The following is a 20,946-nucleotide window of genomic DNA, read 5'->3' as shown; positions in this document are numbered from 1 at the left end:
AGCTGGCTCCAGCCAAACTAAGGAGGAGCCATCAGAGGCGGTTGCAGTTTTGAGTGTGAGGAAACAAGTACATCTTTAAATGGTCAATAAATATGATGTTAGTCTGGGCATTCAACTCACTCTAAACCAGTCTAGATGAAAGATTACATTACGTGCCGGTGAGATGGGTCAGTGGGGGAGGGTACCGACTTCACAAGCCTGATGATTTGAGTTGGATGCCCAGGGAGAACCCGTTCCACAAAGTTGTCCTGTGACTTCCAAAACACACATGCCGTGCTAAACACACATACATACTAATTAATAATAATAGATGAAATTTGAAACTTAAAAAGCTTGCTAGAATCACAGAAGCCATTCCCAGCCATCCTGGTCACTAAAGGTAGCTGCACCATGTCAACTGGACAACTGGGAAATGAGGTTCAGCAGACTCCCACGGAAGTTGTGAGGAACAGTAGAAGTCAGGGCTCATGTTCTTCTGCATGGGTATCATCTAGTCAGCTTCCTAAGAAGTCTGGAGATGAGTGTCACAATCAAGCCTTTGCCAAATGTCCTAGTTGGTTTGTATTGTCAACTAGACTCAACCTAGAGTCACCTGGGAAAGGGGAGTCTCGATTCAAGGAATGCCCAGATCAGATTGGCCTGTGACAATGTCTGTGAAAGATTATCTTGATTGATAACTGATATGGGAGGGCCCAGCCCACTATGGGCAGCGCCATTCCTAGGCAAGTGGGCCTGGGCTCTATGAGAAAGCTAAGTAAACCAGGGAGTGGGCCAGTAAGCAGCATTTCTCCATGGTTTTGCTTCACTTCCTGCTTGAGTTCTGACTTCTCTCGATGATGGTCTGTGACCTAGAAATGTAAGACAAATAAAGGCTGAGTTGCTTTGGGTCAGAATGTGAGGTTTTGTTTTCTTTGGGGGGAGGGGATGTTTTGTTTCAGACAGGGTATCACTGTGTAGCCCTGGCTAGCCTGGAACTTGATATGTAGACCTAGCTGTCCCGAACTCCTGGAAATCCACCTGTCTCTGCTTCCCCTGTGCTGGAATTGAAGGGATGCCACTAGGCCCAGCAAGTCGGAGCAACAGAAAATGAACTGGAATTTAAGGCTTGAACAGGCCTTTCTAGCCCTGGAGCAGCCACAAATGAAGCAGGGACTGTCAATGGGGCTCCCAGCAAGGACCGTGAGACACTCCCAGGGGATGGAGACGCAGTGTCCTGAGGGCACTGCAGGAGATCTCAGGCTCCACGAGCCCCTGCAGACCCTGGGCATCCCTGTGCTTGATGAATGGATGACACACTTCCACAGAAGAACAAAGTACAGATGAGAAATATTGACTTTAATTAAACAAAAGGGTAAGCTCTTCATCTGTCATCTTTCAGCCTAGAAATCAGCAAAAAACTGTTGAAACAAAGCACAGTTTCTCCCATGTTGTCACATGACTCTGGTTTTGGGGTTTTGGTTTGGGGTTTGCAGTACAGAGTTTCTCTGTGTAACCTTGGCTGTCCTGGAACTTGTTCTGTAGCCCAGGCTGGCCTCAGACTCAGAGAGATCCGTCTGCCGCTGCCTCCCGAGCTCCAGGAGTGAAGGTGTGTGCCACCACCGCCCGGCTTGGTTGTAAAGTTTAAAACTGGGAAAACATAAGAACCACGTTGGGCCACTGTAAGATGCCAGATCTGAGCTGTGCACAAGTAGGTTCCCCTGTAGGGCCAGGAGGCTCTGCTACCACCGAGCAGAAAAGACTGAGTATATAGTGAGACCCCACAGAGGCGAGCTAAGGAAGGGCAGAGCTGGGGTGCTTCCAGGACCAGTATGACTCCTAACAGCTGGCATTAGCCCCAAGACCCCAGTCCTGGGTAGAACTATTCACATGCAAAGTAGTCCTTCAAGGGGGCAAAGAGGTGTCTGATGACTGGCACACTCCAGGACTTTCCCAGCAGCTTCTGGCGGGCACCACGGCCCATGTTGGAGACATCTGTGTAGTGGGCAGGAAAGCCGAAGATCCTGGGAGAGCACAGAGTGAAAAGACACAAGGTTAGAAGGGCCCATGTCCCCAGCACACCAAGAACAGCTGTGTTCTGGAAGTCCAGGCTTAGGAAAGCTAGCAGGCTGCCACTGTCTCTGCCCACAATTACACTTCCCCACGCCTTCGGTCAGGACTACTGGGCTCAAAGGAACCTTCTAGACTACCAGTTCCACTGGTTCCTCAGAAGACTTGCTGATAGCTGATAGCTGAGTCACAGGGCACTGTGCTGTCTCCTGTCCCCTGCACTGGGACTATGCTTCTGGTCCTTATGTGCTGCACAGGGGCCATTCTTAAGTGCCTAGTGTGACTTAATCCATGCACGATTGCCAGTCAGCCCATGCACTTGTATTTGACTTCAAAACTCAATGAGAGAAGTTTAGCAATTTCCTGGGGTGGAGAGATGTATGTGTGCACATGTCTGTGGCCATGTGGCCAGAGGTTATCCTCAGTCCTCCGGTGTTATTCTTCAGGGGCCAGGCATTCCCTTTTTTTTTTTTTTTTTTTTGAGACCGGGTCTCTCGGAACTTACAGATTTGGCTCGGCTGGCCGGTCAGCAAGTGCCAGAGATCGATCCCCTTGCTCCGCCTGCCACACTTGGCTTGAACTCAAGTCCCTACGCTTGCCTGACAAGCACTGTAGTGATAGAGCCATCTCCTCAGCCCCACAGTCTCTTTAAGAAGGAACAAAGTAGTCGGGCGGTGGTCACGCACGCCTTTGATCCCAGCGCTCAGGAGGCAGAGGCAGGAGGATCTCTTTGAGTTCGAGGCCAGCCTGGGCTACAGAGTGAGTTCCAGGAAAGGCACAAAGCTACACAGAGAAACGCTGTCTCAAGAAGAAGAAGAAGAAGAAGAAGAAGAAGAAGAAGAAGAAGAAGAAGAAGAAGAAGAAGAAGAAGAAGAAGAAGAAGAAGAAGAAGAAGAAGGAACAAAGTCATTCCCAAAACAGCAGAGCAGATGTTTCAACCCCAGTTCAGTTGAGTACAATTTAGAATTCAGAGTCTGGGGGCTGGAGAGACGGCTCAGCAGTGAGATCACTGACTGCTCTTCCAGAGGACCCAAGTTCAATCCCCAGCACCCACATGGCAGCTCACAACTGTCTGTAACTCCGGTTACAGGGGACCCTCACACAGACACACACACAGGCGGGCTGGAGAGATGGCTCAGCCGTTAAAGGCTAGGCTCACAACCAAAAATAAAAGACACACACACAGGCAAAACACCAATGCACCTAAAATAAAATTTAAAAAAAAAAGAAGAATTCAGAGTCTGCCTACAGCATTTGTCCAGGCACAGACAAATACACAGGCAAAACACCAACAATAATAACATTTTAAAGAAAGAAATTCTGATAACCCAGTTCTAGGAACAGCACCACTGAGCCAATGACTGCCTCCAGCGTGGTTTCCCTTTGCTTTGTGTCATCCTTCTGCACCAGGCCTCTGAATCACAACTCTGAACGCCTTGCCAGGGTTTGCAGAAGGATCTCTTCATAGATAGACTGAGCAATGTTATCTACAGTTCTTCTACGAATGAGAAATTACTATTTTTCAATTATTTATTTAGTTCATGTATGTGCATGTCTATATGTGTTTGGGCAGAGGACAACTTTCTCGGGTCAAATTAAGGTTGTCTGGCTTGTGCGACAAGTGTCTTTACCTGCTGATCCCTGTCACCAGCCCAGAAATTAACTTTCTAGGCTGTGTATGGCGGCTCATCCCTGTAATGCAGCCCCTGGGAGACTGAAGCAGCCTGGCTGCCGTGAGTCTGTGGGCAACCTAGGCTCCATACTGAGTTCCAGGCTGGCTACAGAGTGCGCTAGCTACAGAGGGAGCTTTGCCTTACCCCTAAAAAGAGGTTACATTTTTATTAAAGCTATTTGTTAAAGAAAAAAATAAACTCAGAACTGAGGTTTGTGATGAAAATATTCAATACGAAAGTCTTCAGAATAGAGCTGCGACATTTAAAAAAAGAAAGAAAAAAACTTGAAATCCAAGAGTCAGATCTCCACGTGACAATGGACAACGTAGTCCAATAAAGCGTCAGAGGTTAAAGACAATCTGTGGCCAAGGAGAAATAAGCTGCCCCTTGAGGAGTGTGGCTCAAAGAGCTGAGGGGTTTCCCATTTTCCTAAAAACCCAGAAAGCTGGGACAGGAAAATGTCAGGGCAGCGCAGTTGACAGAGAGGCAGTGTTATCTACGAACCTCATGCCTGAGATTCCTCATCACCACAGTGTCGCCGTTTCTGTGGGAAAAGAAGGGCTAGTTCTGAAAAACTATTATCACGCAGACCCAATGCTTAGGGCCAGGGGGACCTGGAGGAACCACAGCAACTAAGGCTACGGAGCGAGGGCTCTGTGTGCCACTGGCTCTGATTCCACACTCTCCCTCCTGCCTCTGTCCCCACAGATTCCCTCTCCCAGTGCAGCCTTGTTCACTGTGGTGAACAGAGTGATAAACACCGTGTAGTTTCATTTAGAAGATGTGGCCTTGTGGTAGTAAGTGTGCCACTAGGGGAGACCTTTGCAAGTCTAAAGATTCTATTTCTCTCCTTCTCTCTCTCTCTCTCTCTCTCTCTCTCTCTCTCTCTCTCTCTCTCCTTCATGCTTGCTGTTCATGATGTCAGTTCTCAGCTTGCCATTGGAACCACCGTGCCTGCTGCCATGCTTCCTACTTCCCTGACATGATGGACTCTTACTCCTCTGGAACTGTAAGCACAAATAAACTCTTCATTTTATAAATGTCCTAGGCCGGGCGGTGGTGGCGCACGCCTTTAATCCCAGCACCCAGGAGGCAGAGCCAGGCGGATCTCTGTGAGTTCGAGGCCAGCCTGGGCTACCAAGTGAGTTCCAGGAAAGGCGCAAAGCTACACAGAGAAACCCTGTCTCGAAAAACAAACAAACAAACAAATAAATAGATAAATAAATAAATAAATAAATAAATAAATAAATAAACAAATGTCCTTGCTCCTAGTGTCCTATCACAGCAACAGAAGAGTAACTAACACACTCACCTTTCGAGCTCAGTACACCACAAAACATCGTCCTTGCCATTCATGACTACAGGGGAAAGCTGGTTTTTCCCCTGTCTGATGGAGTTCGACTTGGTGGTTATTGTCTGTACTTTCTTTAACTGGAGGGGGAAAAACATTTTGGGGTGAGCACAGGAGGCTTCCACGTGGGGTCAGGCTCAGAAAAATCCAGAGGGCAGAGGATGGAAGGCACGAGTTAGGAGAGGTGGCGGGGACGGGCACACACAGAGAGAGGACAGAGACTTACGTGAAGAGATTCTTTCTGCTTCTCACAAATGCCACATAAATTTTAGCCAAAAGTGACCATGAAGGAGCACATGGGGGCCAAGACACCAGTTACTGATCAAAAGGGTCATTAAGAGCAAAAACCACCCAGACTCAGCATGGCCAACCAGAGCTTGGGCAACAGGCCTTCCTTCACTTTTCTCAGACATGGAGGAGCAGGCACTCAGAGGCCTTCCTGTGCGTCTCTGACTTCACAGCATCCGCCACTGCTCCTTACAGCAGAGATCACCTGCAGCACAGCCTCTGGACCTCCAGCATTAACCACTGCAGAGCCTGCTTGCATTTTCTTACTGAGGTTATTCACCAAGAACATCTCCTACTCTGTACTCGAAGAAGGGACAGAACAGTTCTGTGGGGAGAGGAAAGAGGCCCAGCACCAGGAGTGTGTGAGGGAGTGAGCAGGAGCCACGTGGATAGAGCCAAGGTCAGTTTTCCAGAAGGTGCAGCATAGACCACTCAGCATCTTACCTTTGCTGTCCTACTGAACTCCAAGCAGTCCTGCAGCTCGAGCTTATCATTCTTTGAAGCTATCACGGGCCTGGGAACAGCCAAAACCCGTTACTCTCCAGCATCTGCCCTGGAGGTCTACACTAGAGACCTCACAAGTCAGGTGAGGAGAGAATCTGTTTTGCCCAAGTGTACTATGGCAGTGACCATGTTCATCCACAGGATGAAAACTGACAATTCTGTGTGGTAAGACCAAGATTCCGCTAGTCCCCAAAGAGTACAGCCCAGGGCCCAGAGGTAGTGTTTCTCTGAACTTTAGACGTTAGTATTGGGCAAAGTGAGCTTCCCACAGAGGGACAGGAGCACCACAGTGGGATCTGTGCAGACCAGGAAAATGTGATAGAGGAACTTGGTCTAGATCAGCGGTTCTCAACCTGTAGATCTTGATCCCTCTGGGGGTGGACAGCCCTTTCACGGGGTCGCCTAAGACCACTGGGAAACACAGAGATTTACATTACAATTCATAGCAGTAGCAAAATTACAGTTATGAAGTAGCAACAAAAATAACTATGGTTGGGGCATGACCACAACATGAGGAAGTTTAAGGGTCGCAGCATTTGGAAGGTTGAGAACCACTGGTCTAGATGCTGGTGAATCGCTTTTATAAGAGCATTCCACACTTTAAAAATGAAACTCAAGAGGCTTTAAGTGGGTGCCATCCTCGCAAGGAAGGACACTCAAACTTTTCACTTTCCCTCTGCCAACCAGTTTTGCAAATGCAGAGACAAGTAAGCTGAGAAGGCAAGAGCCCGAAACATCTGCATGGGGGAGCCATCAACACTGTCGTGGCCCCAGTTAGGGACCTCAAAAGGAATAAAAGAGCAAGTGCCACAGAGGGGCTGAGGAGTCACGCCAAGAATTTCCCTTGACCACACCTTTCAGCTGTCCAACGCCAGCCCTAATTCTGCTTTTAAAAATCTATTACTAATGTGTACATGTGTGTTTGATGTATGTGGACATGCATGCCACAGTGCATGTTTGGAGGTCAGAGGACGACTTGGTCAAGTCAGTTCTCTCCTTCCACCTTTACAGGAGTTCTGGGGATCAAAGCCAAGCCATCAGGCTTGTACAGCAAGCTCCCTTACCCACTGAGCCATCTCACTGGTCCCTATCTCCTTTTATATCCTCCATGGACCTAAGTAAGGTGAGGGGCCAGGAGAAAGGGGACATGGAAAGCTCGGTGTTATATAGATTGAACGATTAAGATTCATACAAACACAGAGCATGGTGGCACACGCCTTTAATCTCAGCCCTAAGGAGGCATAGGCAGAAGGATCTTTGTGAGGTCAAGGCCAGCCATGGTCGACATAAGGAATCCCAGGCCAGCCAGGGCTATATAGTGAAAAGATCTTCACAAACCAGATGATTCAGGCCTCAGCCCACATGACAACTCATACACCCTCTCTGTCACCCATCAGCGCTCAGTTACAACAGCCCATCATCCTATAAACTCCAGAGGACACTGCCACCAACTTCATTTGCTTTCTCAGCGGATGGCACCTTCTGGGACACAGCGTAACAGCTGGCCATCTCACCTCCTTCTGCAATGTGCCACCTCCCCAGTGCCCTCACAATATCTAAAAATGTCACAATATCTAAGAGATAATTGCTTCAATTCACTACAATTAATCTCTTGTGGTACCCTATGCCCATGTACAGCTAAGTGGCACCATGTACCAGGCCTGCAGGATCTAGCCAGAGATACTTGCATCTCTCTTTTCCAGTCACTCTTGACCTAAGAATACTGATCTCCAAGCTGGTCTGGGAATACCTGCCCACCATCTATCCCAGAGCCCTCCCTTCTGCCTGGATTGGCTCCATTCCTTTAGTTCTGTTGGATGAGGTCTCTCTCTTTCCCTACCCTACTTTCCAAGGCCTCCTCCCCAACCACAAACATACAGTTACTCACTGTGTTTTCTACCCCTCCCACTAATATGTCTACTCTACAAGAGCCACTGACATCCCTGTGTCCCCCATTGAATTGGTAGCAATACAGCGCTTGGCAGGGAGAGCTTGATTGTTGAGTAAATCAGCCCATGTGACTCCAAACAAAAACATGGTACCTTTAATTAGATGGTTAGCTGAATAAATACTATCTATCCCAGGAGTAAAAATAATATTAAAAATTTGAATTAAAAAATGTCACAATATCTAAGAGAAACCTCCAAGCTGTTCCAGGACCCTCTGACTTCTGTCCACACTCTGCCAGACTCTCAAAGTTTATGCTTCTAACACACCTTTCTGAAAGTGTTTCACAGCTTAACTCATTTGCATATACGGGACGGTCACTACGGTCACATTGCTGGTCTTAGTTAGCAAACTGTTCTTGAAATCGCAAAGGATGATATAAGGAGGCGCCTGCAAAACTCCTTGCTTTGTGTCTAATCCTGAGACCAAACACTGGGTATGGCTACACAAATGTGAGATGAGTAAGGATGACACCAACAAACATGCCAAAGTGGACGAAGAAAAGCCCACGAGGCCTCAGCCCTACCCAGAGAACAATAAGCAACTGAGAAAAGCTGGGAACAGGAAAGGTGGCCTTCCCCAGGGAAGATCACACCAAATGGTTGCCTAGTGCCAAACAGTCAGCCCTGAAACTGTACATGCAAATATCATTCTATGGACGTAACAGGTTATATTTAGGAATGTATATGTATACACAAGTACATATATGCATACAATAACAACTGATAAAGAGAAAGGCCATGAATTTGAAGGAGAGCAGGGAGGAGTATAAGGAAGGACTTGGAGGGAGGAATGTTATAATTACATTATAATCTCAAAAGCAATTTTTTTAAGGGTGGAAAATGTCCCTGACTGAGAAAACTGGAGGGAGCCAGCATCTGTGCTACTGTTTGTCACTCAGCTCTTCCCCCTGGTCGGTCACCAGTCACCTAGGCCAAGGCCCACTTCATCTCAGGGGCAGAGGATGGTGTCTCTGACACTAAACATTTGCAATGGAAGACAGCACAGCAGGAAGAACAGGGAGGCTTCACAGTTTTGTTATCCTGGGGACCTTGAGAAACGCCCGCCCGCCCGCCTGCCCTGCAGCTAGAGCAAGGCAGCGGCCCCAGGAGTCCTGCCCAGTGCTCCACTCATCCAGAGCATCCTAAAGCTCTAAAACTTTCTAGAATGCTAGGATGTCAGTCAGACATATATGTCTGTTACCTGTCCCACTCAGGGTTCTTACCTGTTCATCCCAGGGAGGTTGCCCCAGAAGTATCGGGCCCTGTGAGCGGCAGAAACCTTGATGGCATCGATCATCACTGGGTTACACTGCAGGAAGAGAAGGGGAGCTGCTGGGGGACACCTCAAGACTCAGCTGTCAGTCAGCCCAGGTCTGACCTGGCGGCTGACCAGGCTTTCCTAGCTAAACAAGAGGAAAGGAGACAGACCAGTTCCCACCCAGAGGCTGGCTGGAGCAGAGCTGATGGATGTTCACAGCAAAAGAACAGTGGCCAAGACAAAAGTTGGGTAGTGCTGTGAGAGACCTGACCATGCTGTCTGTTGGCAGGACGTGGACTTTGGGACTTTGGATAGAAAAGCAGTTGAACACTAAAGCTTGAAAGTGGGGCATACCAGTAGGAACATGGATGGCAATGCTGAGAGCAACATGGGCCCAGCTCAAGAAGTTTCAGAGGAGAAGAATATTAACACGTGGCCTAGAGACCATTCTGGTGATTCTTTGGCAGAGAAGGTGGCTGCTTTCTGCTTTTATCCTAAAAAATCTGCCTGAGGCTAAATTGAAGAGGTTTCAGGATAACTGTGTAGTGTGGTTATCAGTCATCACTCTTAGGCAGATCTATAATGAAAAGGACCAAGCTGGATAAAGAGAATTGCCAAGTGTACACTTACGAGGAAAAAGGAAGCACCAGGAAGCGTAGTGGAGCTAAGTCCAGTGTTCAAGGAGATAAAAAGTTTTTTGTTTTTAAAAGCCTGATGTTAAATGGAGTAAATGGAGTGGTGACCTCAGGGCAAGGCAGGACCCCGCCCAACTTTGTTTCCAGCTTGTGAAGAGGAATTAAAGAAAAGCTCAAACAGTGAAGGAGACCCTCAACAACAGAAAGCTGATGCGGATGTTAACTGAAAAGGGCCCAAATTCCAGCCCTACCCAGCAGCATGGTTCTGGTTTTAGAGTCAAAAATACAAGAAAAGGGTTGTGGAATCTTCCTCCTCCACTAAAGAAAGCAGCTGAGGCCAGGAGTGTGTCCGGGTGTCCCAGAGAGGCCATTATGTGAAGCTGTGAAGGTGAAGCCTGAATTGTGTTGGAGATCCCAAGATGCTGGAGATGCCAGAGCCGTGGGAAACCTGCCCAAGAGAGCTTCAGACCAACTGTGAATCTAGTCCAAGAGAGGGAAGTGTGTTACATTCAACAAAGCTGAAATCAATTGGAGATCTGAAGTGCGCTTTGACATCAGATGTGGAAACGCAGAATTTAGAGTTTGCCCGGCTGGTTTTCAGTTCTCTATGGCCCAGTATTTCCTCACTATGCTCCCTTTCTTCTCTTTTGGAATAGTAATGTATGTTCTGGGCCATCGTATGTTGGAAGTATGAGATCTGCTTTTTTATTTTTATTTTTACAGGGGGTTACAGCTAAGAGACTGCCAGGAGTCTCAAAAGTGATTTTGAACTTTTGACTTTTAAACAGTATTGAGACTGTGAAAGAGTATGGGAACTTTTGAAGTTAGACTGAATACATTTTGCATTATGGTATGACTACAAGCCTACGGGGTAAGGCAAAGAGTAGAATGTGATAGTTTGAATAAGAGTGGCTCCCACAGGCTCATATATGTGAATGCTTAGTCACCAGGGAACGGAACTGTTTAAAAGGATTAGAAGGATTGGGAGGCATGGCCTTGTTGGAGGAAGTGTGCCACTCAGGGTGGATTTTGAGGTTTCAAAAGCCCATGCCAGGTCCAGGCTGTCTCTCTTCCCGCTGCCTGTGGATCTGGGTGTAGAACTGTCATCTACTTCTCCAGCAGCATGCCTGCCTGCATGCTGTCATGCTCCTCACCGTGATGGTCATGGACTACACCTCTGAAACTGTAATCAAGCACCTAACCAGTTTATTTTGTAAGAGTTGCCTATGTCATGGTGTTTCCTCACAGCAATAGAACAATAATCAGACAGCTGATCTCTGCTTGTGAATGGGGGGGGGGGTGACAAGTCAGATCAGACCTGCACAGTCTGAGTCACGCCAGTGACAGATGTGCTCAAAGGTAGAGATACTTCACGGCAAAATCTGCTAAGTCAAACCCCAGCTGCAGAAAGACTGTGTGAGCAATGTATGACTCAGGGTGACATGTGACAGTTGGAAAACAGCCAATTCTATCACCTCTGAGGCCAAAATTGTAAAATTCCAATGAAAACTAAGGTACAGTCTAGGTGTGGTACACACTTGTAATCCTGGCACTTTAGAGGTGGATACAGGAAGACCAAAGGCTGAAGAAAAGCCTGAGCTACAAGAGACTCTGTCTTAAAAAACAAACAAACATGGGGCTGGAGAAATGGCTGCTGTTCCAGAGGACCTGAGTTCAATTCCCAGCAACCACATGGTGGCCCACAACCACCTATAATGGGACCCAGTGCCCTCTTCTGACATGTAAATGTACATGCTGACAGAGTACTCATATACATGAAATATATATCTTTTAAAACAGAAGAAGAAGAAGAAGAAGAAGAAGAAGAAGAAGAAGAAGAAGAAGAAGAAGAAGAAGAAGAAGAAGAAGAAACCAGGAAGTAGTGGCACACACCTTTAATCCCAGCACTAAGGAGACAGAGGCAGGCAGATCTCTGAGTTCGAAGCCAGCCTAGGCTACAGATCGAGTTCCAGGGTAGGCGCCAAAGCTTCACAGAGAAACTCTGTCTTGAAAAACAAAAACAAAAACAAACAAACAAAAAAATGAAATCCAAAAACCTGCTTGCTACAGTGTTTGATGTAACGCAAGTGGTGGATAATTAACTTCTCTGTAACTCCTGAAGCTATCATCTTCAGAAGAAAAAGGAAGCAGGAACTGACTAGAGTGGAAGTAGATCTGGTACCTTGCACAGGCAGGGTTATGTCAGGGATAAATGTCACCCACGCACTCAAAAGTGGGCTGTGCCTTTCCTCCCCAGATCTAGCCACAAACTGGGGAATCATACCCACCTGTCAACACTCAGTAGCCTTAATGCCAACGTGGTCTCCCTGACCCAAGTCGTCTTGACACTCAGGTCACTCACCTCCAGGAACCGTGAGATGTCCCTCTTGTCACCCACCTCCATGGCCACCACATTCTCAAACATCCAGAAGAACGGACGGTTGTCACACTCCTCAGGGCGTGCGTGATTCAGCAACCGGTAAAACTCGAAGAAGAGTCGGCCGGTGCCCTCTACGTCCATAAAGAACATCGGAGAACAGGGTTTGATCAAAAGCTTCGATGCAAGCCCCCACATTCCCTGAGGCCAAGAGAATCTCAATAAGCCCCATCCGTGAAGCCAGTGCCCTCACATGCCAACCCCAGAATGACCAGGCAAGGACACAGGGAGCAGCAGGTCACCATTCCCTGACACCTTTCTCTGGGGGCTGAGGATTTGCAAAGGGCACAGGCAGTGCTTAAGGACCAGTGCTAAACAAGAATGATCAGAAGCCAACAGCCTCTTCTGAGGCCACCCCACATGGACCAGCACTCAGATATGGTAGGATCTCTGTGAGCCAAAGCAAATGGCTGCTCACCAAACAGGCCTTTCCTGACAGGATTCACACAGGAGAGGTCATTGCAAGGGCTTCCACCAATCACCAAGTCGAATGGGCCCCACTCATCAACCTGAGAGAAAACACAAAATGCTGGGATGAGCCCGAGGGAGGAGGGAATCCTTGGTTCTGGGGCAGGCGAGATGGCTTGGAGGTGTATAGGTACCTGCCATGTGAGCCTGGCAACCTGAGTGTGACCCCCAAAACCTATGTAAATGTGGAAGGAGAGGACTGACTCCACAAAGTTGTCCTCTCATCTCCAAAAATGTGCCACGGTGCTGGCACCCTCATCCATGTACATGCACGGACACACTGATGATGATGATGATGATGATGGTGATGATGATGATGATAAATTGTTTTTAATTTAAAAATAAAGAAAGCTTAGATTATTAGAGAAGTTGCTAAGAAAAGTCAGTTCTAGAAACTTGCTCAGTCAGCAACCCCAGTTCCAGCCCATGGAGCCTCCATCGACGCTCACATTCCACTAGAAGTCCTGAATTTTTCCTATTACGTCACCTTTTCTGAAATGTCTCTAGCTGTCTTCTACCCACAGCCCTAGGCCTGAGGGAGAGAGAGAGCAGCCCACCATGAGACCAAGGTCCAGGGCATAGAAGAACAAGCAAAAAATGAACCCCAGGAAAAAAAAGCCACCCTCACATCTTCCTTTGTGATGTTCCTGACGTCATCCACGTATTTGATTTGGCCTTCATGCTTAACGGTTCCCACAGCGATGGACTCTGAACAGACTTCGGAGGCGACGTACTTTTCCACTTTGATACCCAACTCTTTGAGCACCAAGTACCCTGTGGGGGATCAAATAGAAATGTGAGGACAGGGGAATGAGGATCCATCCCCTCACTCCATCACTGTCGCTTCAGAGCAGCCGTGTCGACTCCAGGGGCCCTCACAGCTTCGCCCACAGTGGCCATGCTCTCTCCTTCCATGCAGGGGACGTCTCACGACATGGAAAGGAACCAGGACTGAGGAAGGTAGTTGCTACCTAACTGACCACGAATGTATCTATGCACACAGAAGGCAAAGTTTAAGAATCAAGGTTAAAATGCAAAGAGCTAAGAAGTATGTCCTTTGAAAAGGGGAGCAAGCCCCCTGCATGAGCCACAGCAGACCTGAGAGTGCTGTGCATGCTGACTGATTCCTACGTGCACAAACGGGAAAAACTAGAAAAGAGCCCAGACTGAGGGGCTTGCCAGCAAGCCGACGGTCCGCAACTGTCACAGGGGAGACACCTTCAGCCCGTCTAGAAGCGTCTTTCATTGCCTCAGACTCACCTGTCGCAATTCCATCAAACAGGGACAGGACTCTAATGGGCCTCCTCCTGGCTGCGGGAATTGCTGGGTACAACTTGGGCGGCTCCTGCCAGATAAGCAAAGAGAGTGATGCCTCAGAGTGCCCATCCATTCTCCTGTGCCCAGATGCTTTGATGGGAACCGGGAAGAAAGCATTAGCCACAGGCTGGCCATGCTGTCCTTAGATAGGAGGGACACACAGAGCCAGATAAGGAGCTGGACCAGTCGCTGCCAAGGCCTCTAAGAACAGGAGATCAACTCCTACAATGTGGGAGCAGCTGCTCTTGTAACCCACAGGCTCTGAACATTCCATCTTGTTCCCTCCTCAGAAGGCACTGGAAAGAGACTTGTCGGCTATGGCTTACAAATTCTTCGAGGTCAGGATCAGTCGTGAAGAAGTCTTGCAGGCGCATGTTCCAATCCTTCCTGCGCCTGAGGACACCATGGCAGCGCTGTGGTAGGCACATATAGCAGCTCCAGGGTTCCTTCAGCTTGGCATCCTCCGCTGTCCCTGTCCCCACCAGCACCTCCAGACACTCCACACAGAAGCACCTGTCAGAGTATCCAGAGGCAACGGGCACCAAGGTTACCAGACATTTGTCATGCAGGCCCAGTTAGATCTCCTGCCTGATGCTCAGCACTATGCATCAATGCAGTGCAGTTCATGCCCGTGAGCACCAGACTCCACAGACTATCGACGGGGTGCTTTTTCTGTTTGGTTTTCGCTGCCTACAGAGTGCAGGAACTGTGAGGTCCCCCAGGGATCTGAGGCCCTCTTGTCCGGCCCCCACTCACCTGCAGCAGCTGGTGTTGCTGCAGAGAAGCAGCTCCCGGCCCTCGCAGCACACGGTGCAGTAGGACTGATAGCCGTCCTCATCATACATGTAGAAGAGCTCCAGGAAGCGATCCTGACCACCAGAGAGAAGCACGTGAGACCACAGGCCTGACCTCAGCCAGGCCTGGCTAGCAAGCTGGCTGGGGCCCTAGCCGGTGGCCTGGCATGCTCTTCAGCGGCAGTGCATGTGATTGGAGGGCCTTCTCTGCTGCAGCACCTGTCCCCCAAACAGGAAGTGGGGTTGATGTGCCCTGGGAAGCTGTTCACTAGTGCCTGCAGCAGGAACTGGGCTGGGGGCCTGGACGGGGGAAGGATGTGACAGGAGGAAGGGGCAGGAAGACTCACCCGGCAACTCTGGCAGAGCCCACCCTCAAAGAGGGGATGGAAGGACACAGGGTTCTTCCTACCGCAGGACAAACAGCGGTCTAAGAGAAAGACAGGTGTCAGAGTTATGGAAATCAAGGGCCTGACATTTGCTGATGAAGTCTTAAGCGGGACAGTTCTCAGTATCTGCCCCTGGCCAGCCATGTGTGAGGACTCTGTACCACATCCAGTGTTTAAGTCATTTCAGGCACATTTCAGATGAGATATGGTGTGTTCGAGGTGGTTAGCCATAGACCCAACACTGTTTAAAGTGCCATCCCCACGCCATAGTCCGGGAAAGACAAGTTCAAACTAACAAGAGGAAGCACAAGGGAGGCCAAGGCCTGGCCAGGCAGAAAGACAAGAGTCTGAATGTTGTTTTGGGTTTGGCATCTCCATCTTTGATAAACATTAAATCTCAGACATTGAGGCCCTGTAGTGATTCTGACTGACTTGGTGGCAGATACAGAGCCTGCCTGCAACCATGCCCTCTAAACACAGCACAGATCGCCGTCCCAGACTTTGGTTTTTGGTTTTTTGTGTTTTTTGTTTGTTTGTTTGTTTGTTTTTTTTTGTTTGTTTGTTTGTTTTTGAGCCAGGAGGCCACTCTGCCTTTGCTCTTAATTGATTCACTATTCAAGAGGACAAAACCTTTAAATGGCCAATACTGTTCCACTGGTGGAAAGGGTCAAATGGTGGATGACTCTTGGGATGCATGGAGGACCATGGGTCAAATGTTTGTAAAATTAGATGGGTGGTGGTCATGCATGCCCTTAATACCAGCACTTGGGAGGCAGAGGGAGGCAGATCTTTGTGAGTTCAAGGCCAGCCTGGTCTACAAAGTGAGTTCCAGGATAGCCAGGACTACGCAGTGAAACCCTATCTTGAAAAACCACACACACACACACACACACACACACACACACACACACACACACACACATACACACACAATTCTAATTGTAGGTACTGATCTAAACTGCAGCTTTTCTGGGGCACCACGGATCCAGGTCTGTTTTCTAACCTAATAATGAGTAACTACTTGATAAATATTTGAAAATTAAGGCACATTGGACCAAGAATTTGAATGAAGAATCCATCACATATTCAAACTCCATTAGGTCTGTTCTTGGAAGATTTCTGAATCCCAGTGCAATACCCTCTTGGGGAAAGGATACCAGAGTTAGCTCGAAGAGGAGCCAATAACAAAATGTGTCTCATTTTAACCTAGAAGTTAGCTGTGCTTACTGAATGGAAAGCTCAAGGTTCCATTGATCTGGAGTTTTCAGGTATTGGCCAAAGTGCCCCAGCTTCCATTCCTCCCCCACTCCAGTCACCCTGGTCAGTGGCTGCATCTGATCCAGTTAAGAATGGAAGCAAATCACACCACTTGATCAAAAAAAAAAAAAAAATGTAGCAACGAATACAGAAGAAACAGAAATGGTCCTAATCTAGGTCAATACACAGGGCTCTGGATTAATCCCATGCAGATGGTCAACATCAGGCTAAGGCAGGCCTGGGGCACCCCTGAAGGGAGGAGGGCCAGGAGACGACAGTACCTTCCAGATTGCCCTTGTTGTTGGTGACGTCAGAAGCCATCCTTTCTGTTGAGGAGAGAGGGACAGGTGAGAGAAGGTGGGGAAGTCTCTCCTTTCCCACGCAGCTGTGCACCTCTGTACCCCACAGAGGACCTGCTGTTCCTGGTCCTGCACCATGCATGGCCAGACCTTTCAGCACCCAAATCACCTCGGCTCTCGTCATCCTCCCCTCGGTCTTTCCCTCCACAGCTGTTTGTCTTGAGGCGCTTGGGTGTGGGATAGTACTCAGAAGCGGCAGAGTCATTGGTGGTGCGTCTTCGATCTTTGTTCTCTGGAGGGGAAGCAGACGGATGTGACTGAAGGTCTAAGAGACAAGGCAGGCCTAGGACAAGACCATGCTTTGTCTGGGATGCAGCTGCATCTAGAGCAGAGGACAGTGATGGGTGTAGAGAAGCCCAGAGGGGAACCCACAGCAGAAGCCAATTCAAAGCTCCTCTCACCCGGGAAGCAGGACAGACTCGTGTTCCTGGGGTTTACACATCTGAATGTGTAAGAGAATCCATCCTTCTAGAGGTAGCCCAGAGCACATGCTGGACCACAGCTGGAACTCTGAGGTTCCTACAGTGACGCCCCGGACAATGCCCAGTGGGAGCATAAAGCTACTGAGCATTTTCTTGTTTTGTTTTGTTTTGCTTTTCAAGACAGGGTTTCTCTGTGTAGCCCTGACTCTACTGAAACTTACTCTGTAGACCAGGCTGGCCTTGAACTCAGAGATATTCACCTGCCTCTGCTGGGATTAAAGGTGTCCACCATCACCACCTCTACTGAGTATTTGAAATGTCAGGAGGGACAAGATTTCATACTGAGGGTCAAGTCCAAATTGTCAAGTGATGCTACTGATTTGGTTAATTTGGACTGACTTGCACCCTGGGATCTACTTAGTCAAGTTAGGACATTAGTATGTGTTCATTAATCAATTTCAGTTTAACTTTTACCTAAAGACATCATTTTCTTAGGGCAGTACTAGAGAAAAGTGAAATATCTCAATGTTTTATATAGATTAAATGTTGAAATGCTAAGTTTTTAAAATATTAGCATAAAACTACTAGAAAATAAGTAAATTACATTCTGTGGCTCCCATTCAATAATGTTTCTTTTTAGTTTTATTGGATCTATTGAATCACAGTGGACATGGTTGAATCTGACTCTTCCTCATTCACACATACGAAGAAAGAAAATTAGATCCCCATCAAAAGTCATGAGGAGCCAGATGAGGTGACACATGATTCCAATCCCAGCCTGAGACCAGACAGGACTACGTAGTGAGACTGTTGTCTCAGAAAACAGAAGCACAAGGAGCCTGTGACGGCAAAGTGACATTTGCCAATGCTCATATATGCCATTAATATGAAGACATAAAAGGGGAGGCAGGAGTCCTAAGATTACAGGAGGCCGGATGTGCACCCATGGTTAGCCTGGGGGTCATATGTGAGGGTCAGTGACTCAGCTCAGCTTAGGAGACTTGATTCTTCTCCAGTGAGCACTGTAGATGCCAAGAAATCGCAGGACAGAGCAAAGAAAACAGAACCTTCAAAGATGGCAAGGGAATACCGTGCCTCCTGGGTTCTAAGTTCCTGCTGTCTGTACCATCCATCCCACCTGGTTGCTTGCTGTTTGGTTTGAGGCCCTCGACGCCGTGGGCCCACTCCAGCACGGGCTTCAGCTGGTCCTCCAGCGAGTCTCCCGGGCTGCTGGGGAAGGTCTTGCCAGCTCGCACCCTGGCTCTCTGCCAAGACACAAATAAAGGCAAAGTCTGTCCATGAATGGGAGCAGGCGAATGAGGTATGTGCCAGGGTGAACGCAGGGATTCCTCCTGCTGGGGCCTGCATTCCCCAAACACTGGTGTCTTTCAGAGCTGGACAGCTGTCCTTGGCTTTGTTATGTGACAGGGGCCTGCTTCTGAGAGACTGGTAATGAAACAATAGACTATAGGGGCAGGCACCACATACGAGCCGTCCACTGTAGAATCAGGGAGTGGTCAGCTCGCTCCCAAAGCAGGGTTTCAACTCAGCTTTGTTACTTAATACACAGCAGCTTCCGGCAGTTTTACCCTACCCTCCCGTAGCTTGTCTCAGACAGCAGACTTCTTGCTGTGTCTTCCCTGAGAAGATCTGGATGTAGTCACGCATTCTTCATTTTAAGGCCAATGCCAATTTACATGCCTAATTAGGCACTTGGCCAAGTAGGGCAGGCTGGTAGGGGTTGGAGGGAAGTGGTGGGGAGCCTAATGACTGAGAGGAGATACAGGGTCTACAAACCAGGAGAGGAGGCAACAGGCTGGCTCCTCTAGGCCTTGAAGGACCCTGCTTGAAGAAAGAAAGCTCACCCATCTCTGGGGCAGCCTGTTCCGCAATATCATTATTTCCCCTGTGACAGACGTTAGTTACACTGGTCCATGGTCACGGGCTGCTTAAGCTCACTGAGAGCCAGCTCTGGAAGTGAAAGGGCCTCCCTTGTCTCAGACTCAAACATATTGATTTCAAGTGTCTTCCAAAACTCCCTGTCCTGGGCAAGCTGGGCCCCTAACACTGTGACAGGGACAAAGAAGAACAGCAAACAGCGGAGGGCATTAAAGACCCCACACCCTTGAGAGCAGCTAGAGTAAAACCATTTCCCACAGAGGTTACATGGTTTATCCTGTGAGGTAAAGATGGCTGCCGGTAGGATGAAAGCAGCTAACTGAAGGTGGCCAGGTTAAAATGCTGGCTGAACAGCCCAGGGCCAAGGACCACCAGTTTGTCAGCAGAGACCTAGGAGAGAAAGACATCACCAATATCTACCCGCACCACAGTGAACAGGTGGACACTCTGGGTGTACATATTCACCCAGAGCCTGTTCCTGGGATGATTCACAGATACCAATACCAAAAGGGGGGAGGGCAGTAGATAGCCCATATCATGGAACCTGAGATAAGAACACATGATGCTCCAAATGGGAGAAAGAATGAAGCTCAGAATGTGTACATAAGATGCATCCCATTTGTGTTCACATAGTGTATGTATGCATGCATGTATGCACAGTCAGTGTCGCTGGTAGAGACAGGAGACTCAGTCCCAAAATTGGCTTAAATGTATTTTGTGCAGGCTCTTTGCCCTTCCTGAGTGTGAGGACAGTTATTGAGTCTCCAGATTCTCATTCAGTGAGTTCCCATCATGCATAGGTTCAGAGAACATGCTTGGCACAGAGTGAGCTCTTACTGCTCACAATGATTGCACATCTTGATCATGAATGGCAAGCTGCATGTGCCAAGTCCCCAGACGATGCAGAAAGAATTGTGGGGTGGCATTCCTAGTGAGGGGGACGATAAAGCAGGGGTTTTCGGGCTGTTTACCACAGTTGTCGGATATATGGGATGTCCCGGAATGCAATGCTTGCTTTCACACTCAGCCCCATCTTATGCTCAGAGCCTCAACTCTGTGGTGTGGCCACCATGGGTGACAAGGTAGTGCCAGCTGCTCTAGCCAACATGAGCAGAACACAGTGGATACCAGGTAGGCTCTGGACCACAGCACATTGTAATCCTATTCCATAGTTCTCCCTCACCATACTGCACTTTATTGCCATCTGAGCCTGTCTAGAAATGAGTATGTTACATCTCACTGAATATAGCAAGCATCCCTCATCTATGCCAAACAAGTCATTGTGCACATATCCCAGAGTGTGATGCTTCCGTGGCCAGCATAGGCCCAGGACACTTATCCTTTTTCTCCCTCTGCTGGTCACACGGCACAACTACATGAAGTTTCTCATATTGATAACCTTTTTTTTTTTTTTTTTTTTTTTTTTTTTGCCTCTCTTGGGAAATTTTATGCATGGAAATGACCCCAAGGGAAAGTAACTCATGAGAAAATCAGAACCTCAAATGGAGGCTGAACCCTAGCAATGTTCTTTTTAAAACGGCTTATAATTGTTTATGTGTATTTGTCCATGTGAATGTGTGCCACATGTGTGCTAGTGTATTCAAAAGGCAGAAGAGGGTGTTATCAGATACACTGGAACTAGAGTACAGGAGGTTTTTGAGCTGCCCAATGTGGATTCTGGGCACTAGACCTCTGGAAGAGCATCAAGTGCTCTTAACTGACAGTTGAATCATCTCTCCAGCCTTCCCCCACCCCCAGCAATCCAGCAATGTTCTTTTTTTTTTTTTTTTTTTTTTTTCATCTATTATGTATACAGTGTTCTGCCTGCATGTACACCAGGCCAGAAGAGGGCACCAGATCTCATTATAGATGGTTGTGAGCCACCATGTAGTTGCTGGGAATT

The 20,946-nt window shown here is 48.2% G+C and overlaps 1 protein-coding gene across 1 annotated transcript in view; it reads right to left on the bottom strand.

Moving 5' to 3' along the window:
* Positions 1 to 1,314: 1,314 nt before the first annotated feature.
* Positions 1,315 to 20,946, bottom strand: part of LOC114705587 (DNA (cytosine-5)-methyltransferase 3C-like) — a 36,305-nt gene continuing 16,673 nt past the window's right edge. The window contains exons 6-19 of the mRNA XM_037205319.1: positions 18,283 to 18,409; positions 16,832 to 16,954; positions 16,645 to 16,689; positions 15,068 to 15,147; positions 14,683 to 14,795; positions 14,253 to 14,439; positions 13,870 to 13,954; positions 13,238 to 13,383; positions 12,560 to 12,650; positions 12,067 to 12,215; positions 9,035 to 9,120; positions 5,803 to 5,872; positions 5,032 to 5,150; positions 1,315 to 2,000 (exon numbers count right to left, since the gene is read on the bottom strand). Coding sequence (XP_037061214.1) covers positions 1,859 to 2,000; positions 5,032 to 5,150; positions 5,803 to 5,872; positions 9,035 to 9,120; positions 12,067 to 12,215; positions 12,560 to 12,650; positions 13,238 to 13,383; positions 13,870 to 13,954; positions 14,253 to 14,439; positions 14,683 to 14,795; positions 15,068 to 15,147; positions 16,645 to 16,689; positions 16,832 to 16,954; positions 18,283 to 18,409 — 1,563 coding nt within the window. The 3' untranslated portion in view covers positions 1,315 to 1,858. The remainder of the gene's footprint in view (positions 2,001 to 5,031; positions 5,151 to 5,802; positions 5,873 to 9,034; positions 9,121 to 12,066; positions 12,216 to 12,559; positions 12,651 to 13,237; positions 13,384 to 13,869; positions 13,955 to 14,252; positions 14,440 to 14,682; positions 14,796 to 15,067; positions 15,148 to 16,644; positions 16,690 to 16,831; positions 16,955 to 18,282; positions 18,410 to 20,946) is intronic.

Source organism: Peromyscus leucopus, chromosome 4, assembly GCF_004664715.2.
Source record: "Peromyscus leucopus breed LL Stock chromosome 4, UCI_PerLeu_2.1, whole genome shotgun sequence".
Classification (NCBI taxonomy): Eukaryota; Metazoa; Chordata; class Mammalia; order Rodentia; family Cricetidae; genus Peromyscus; species Peromyscus leucopus.
The sequence above is the reverse complement of the archived record's forward strand: the minus strand, read 5'-3'. Positions and strand labels throughout refer to the sequence as shown.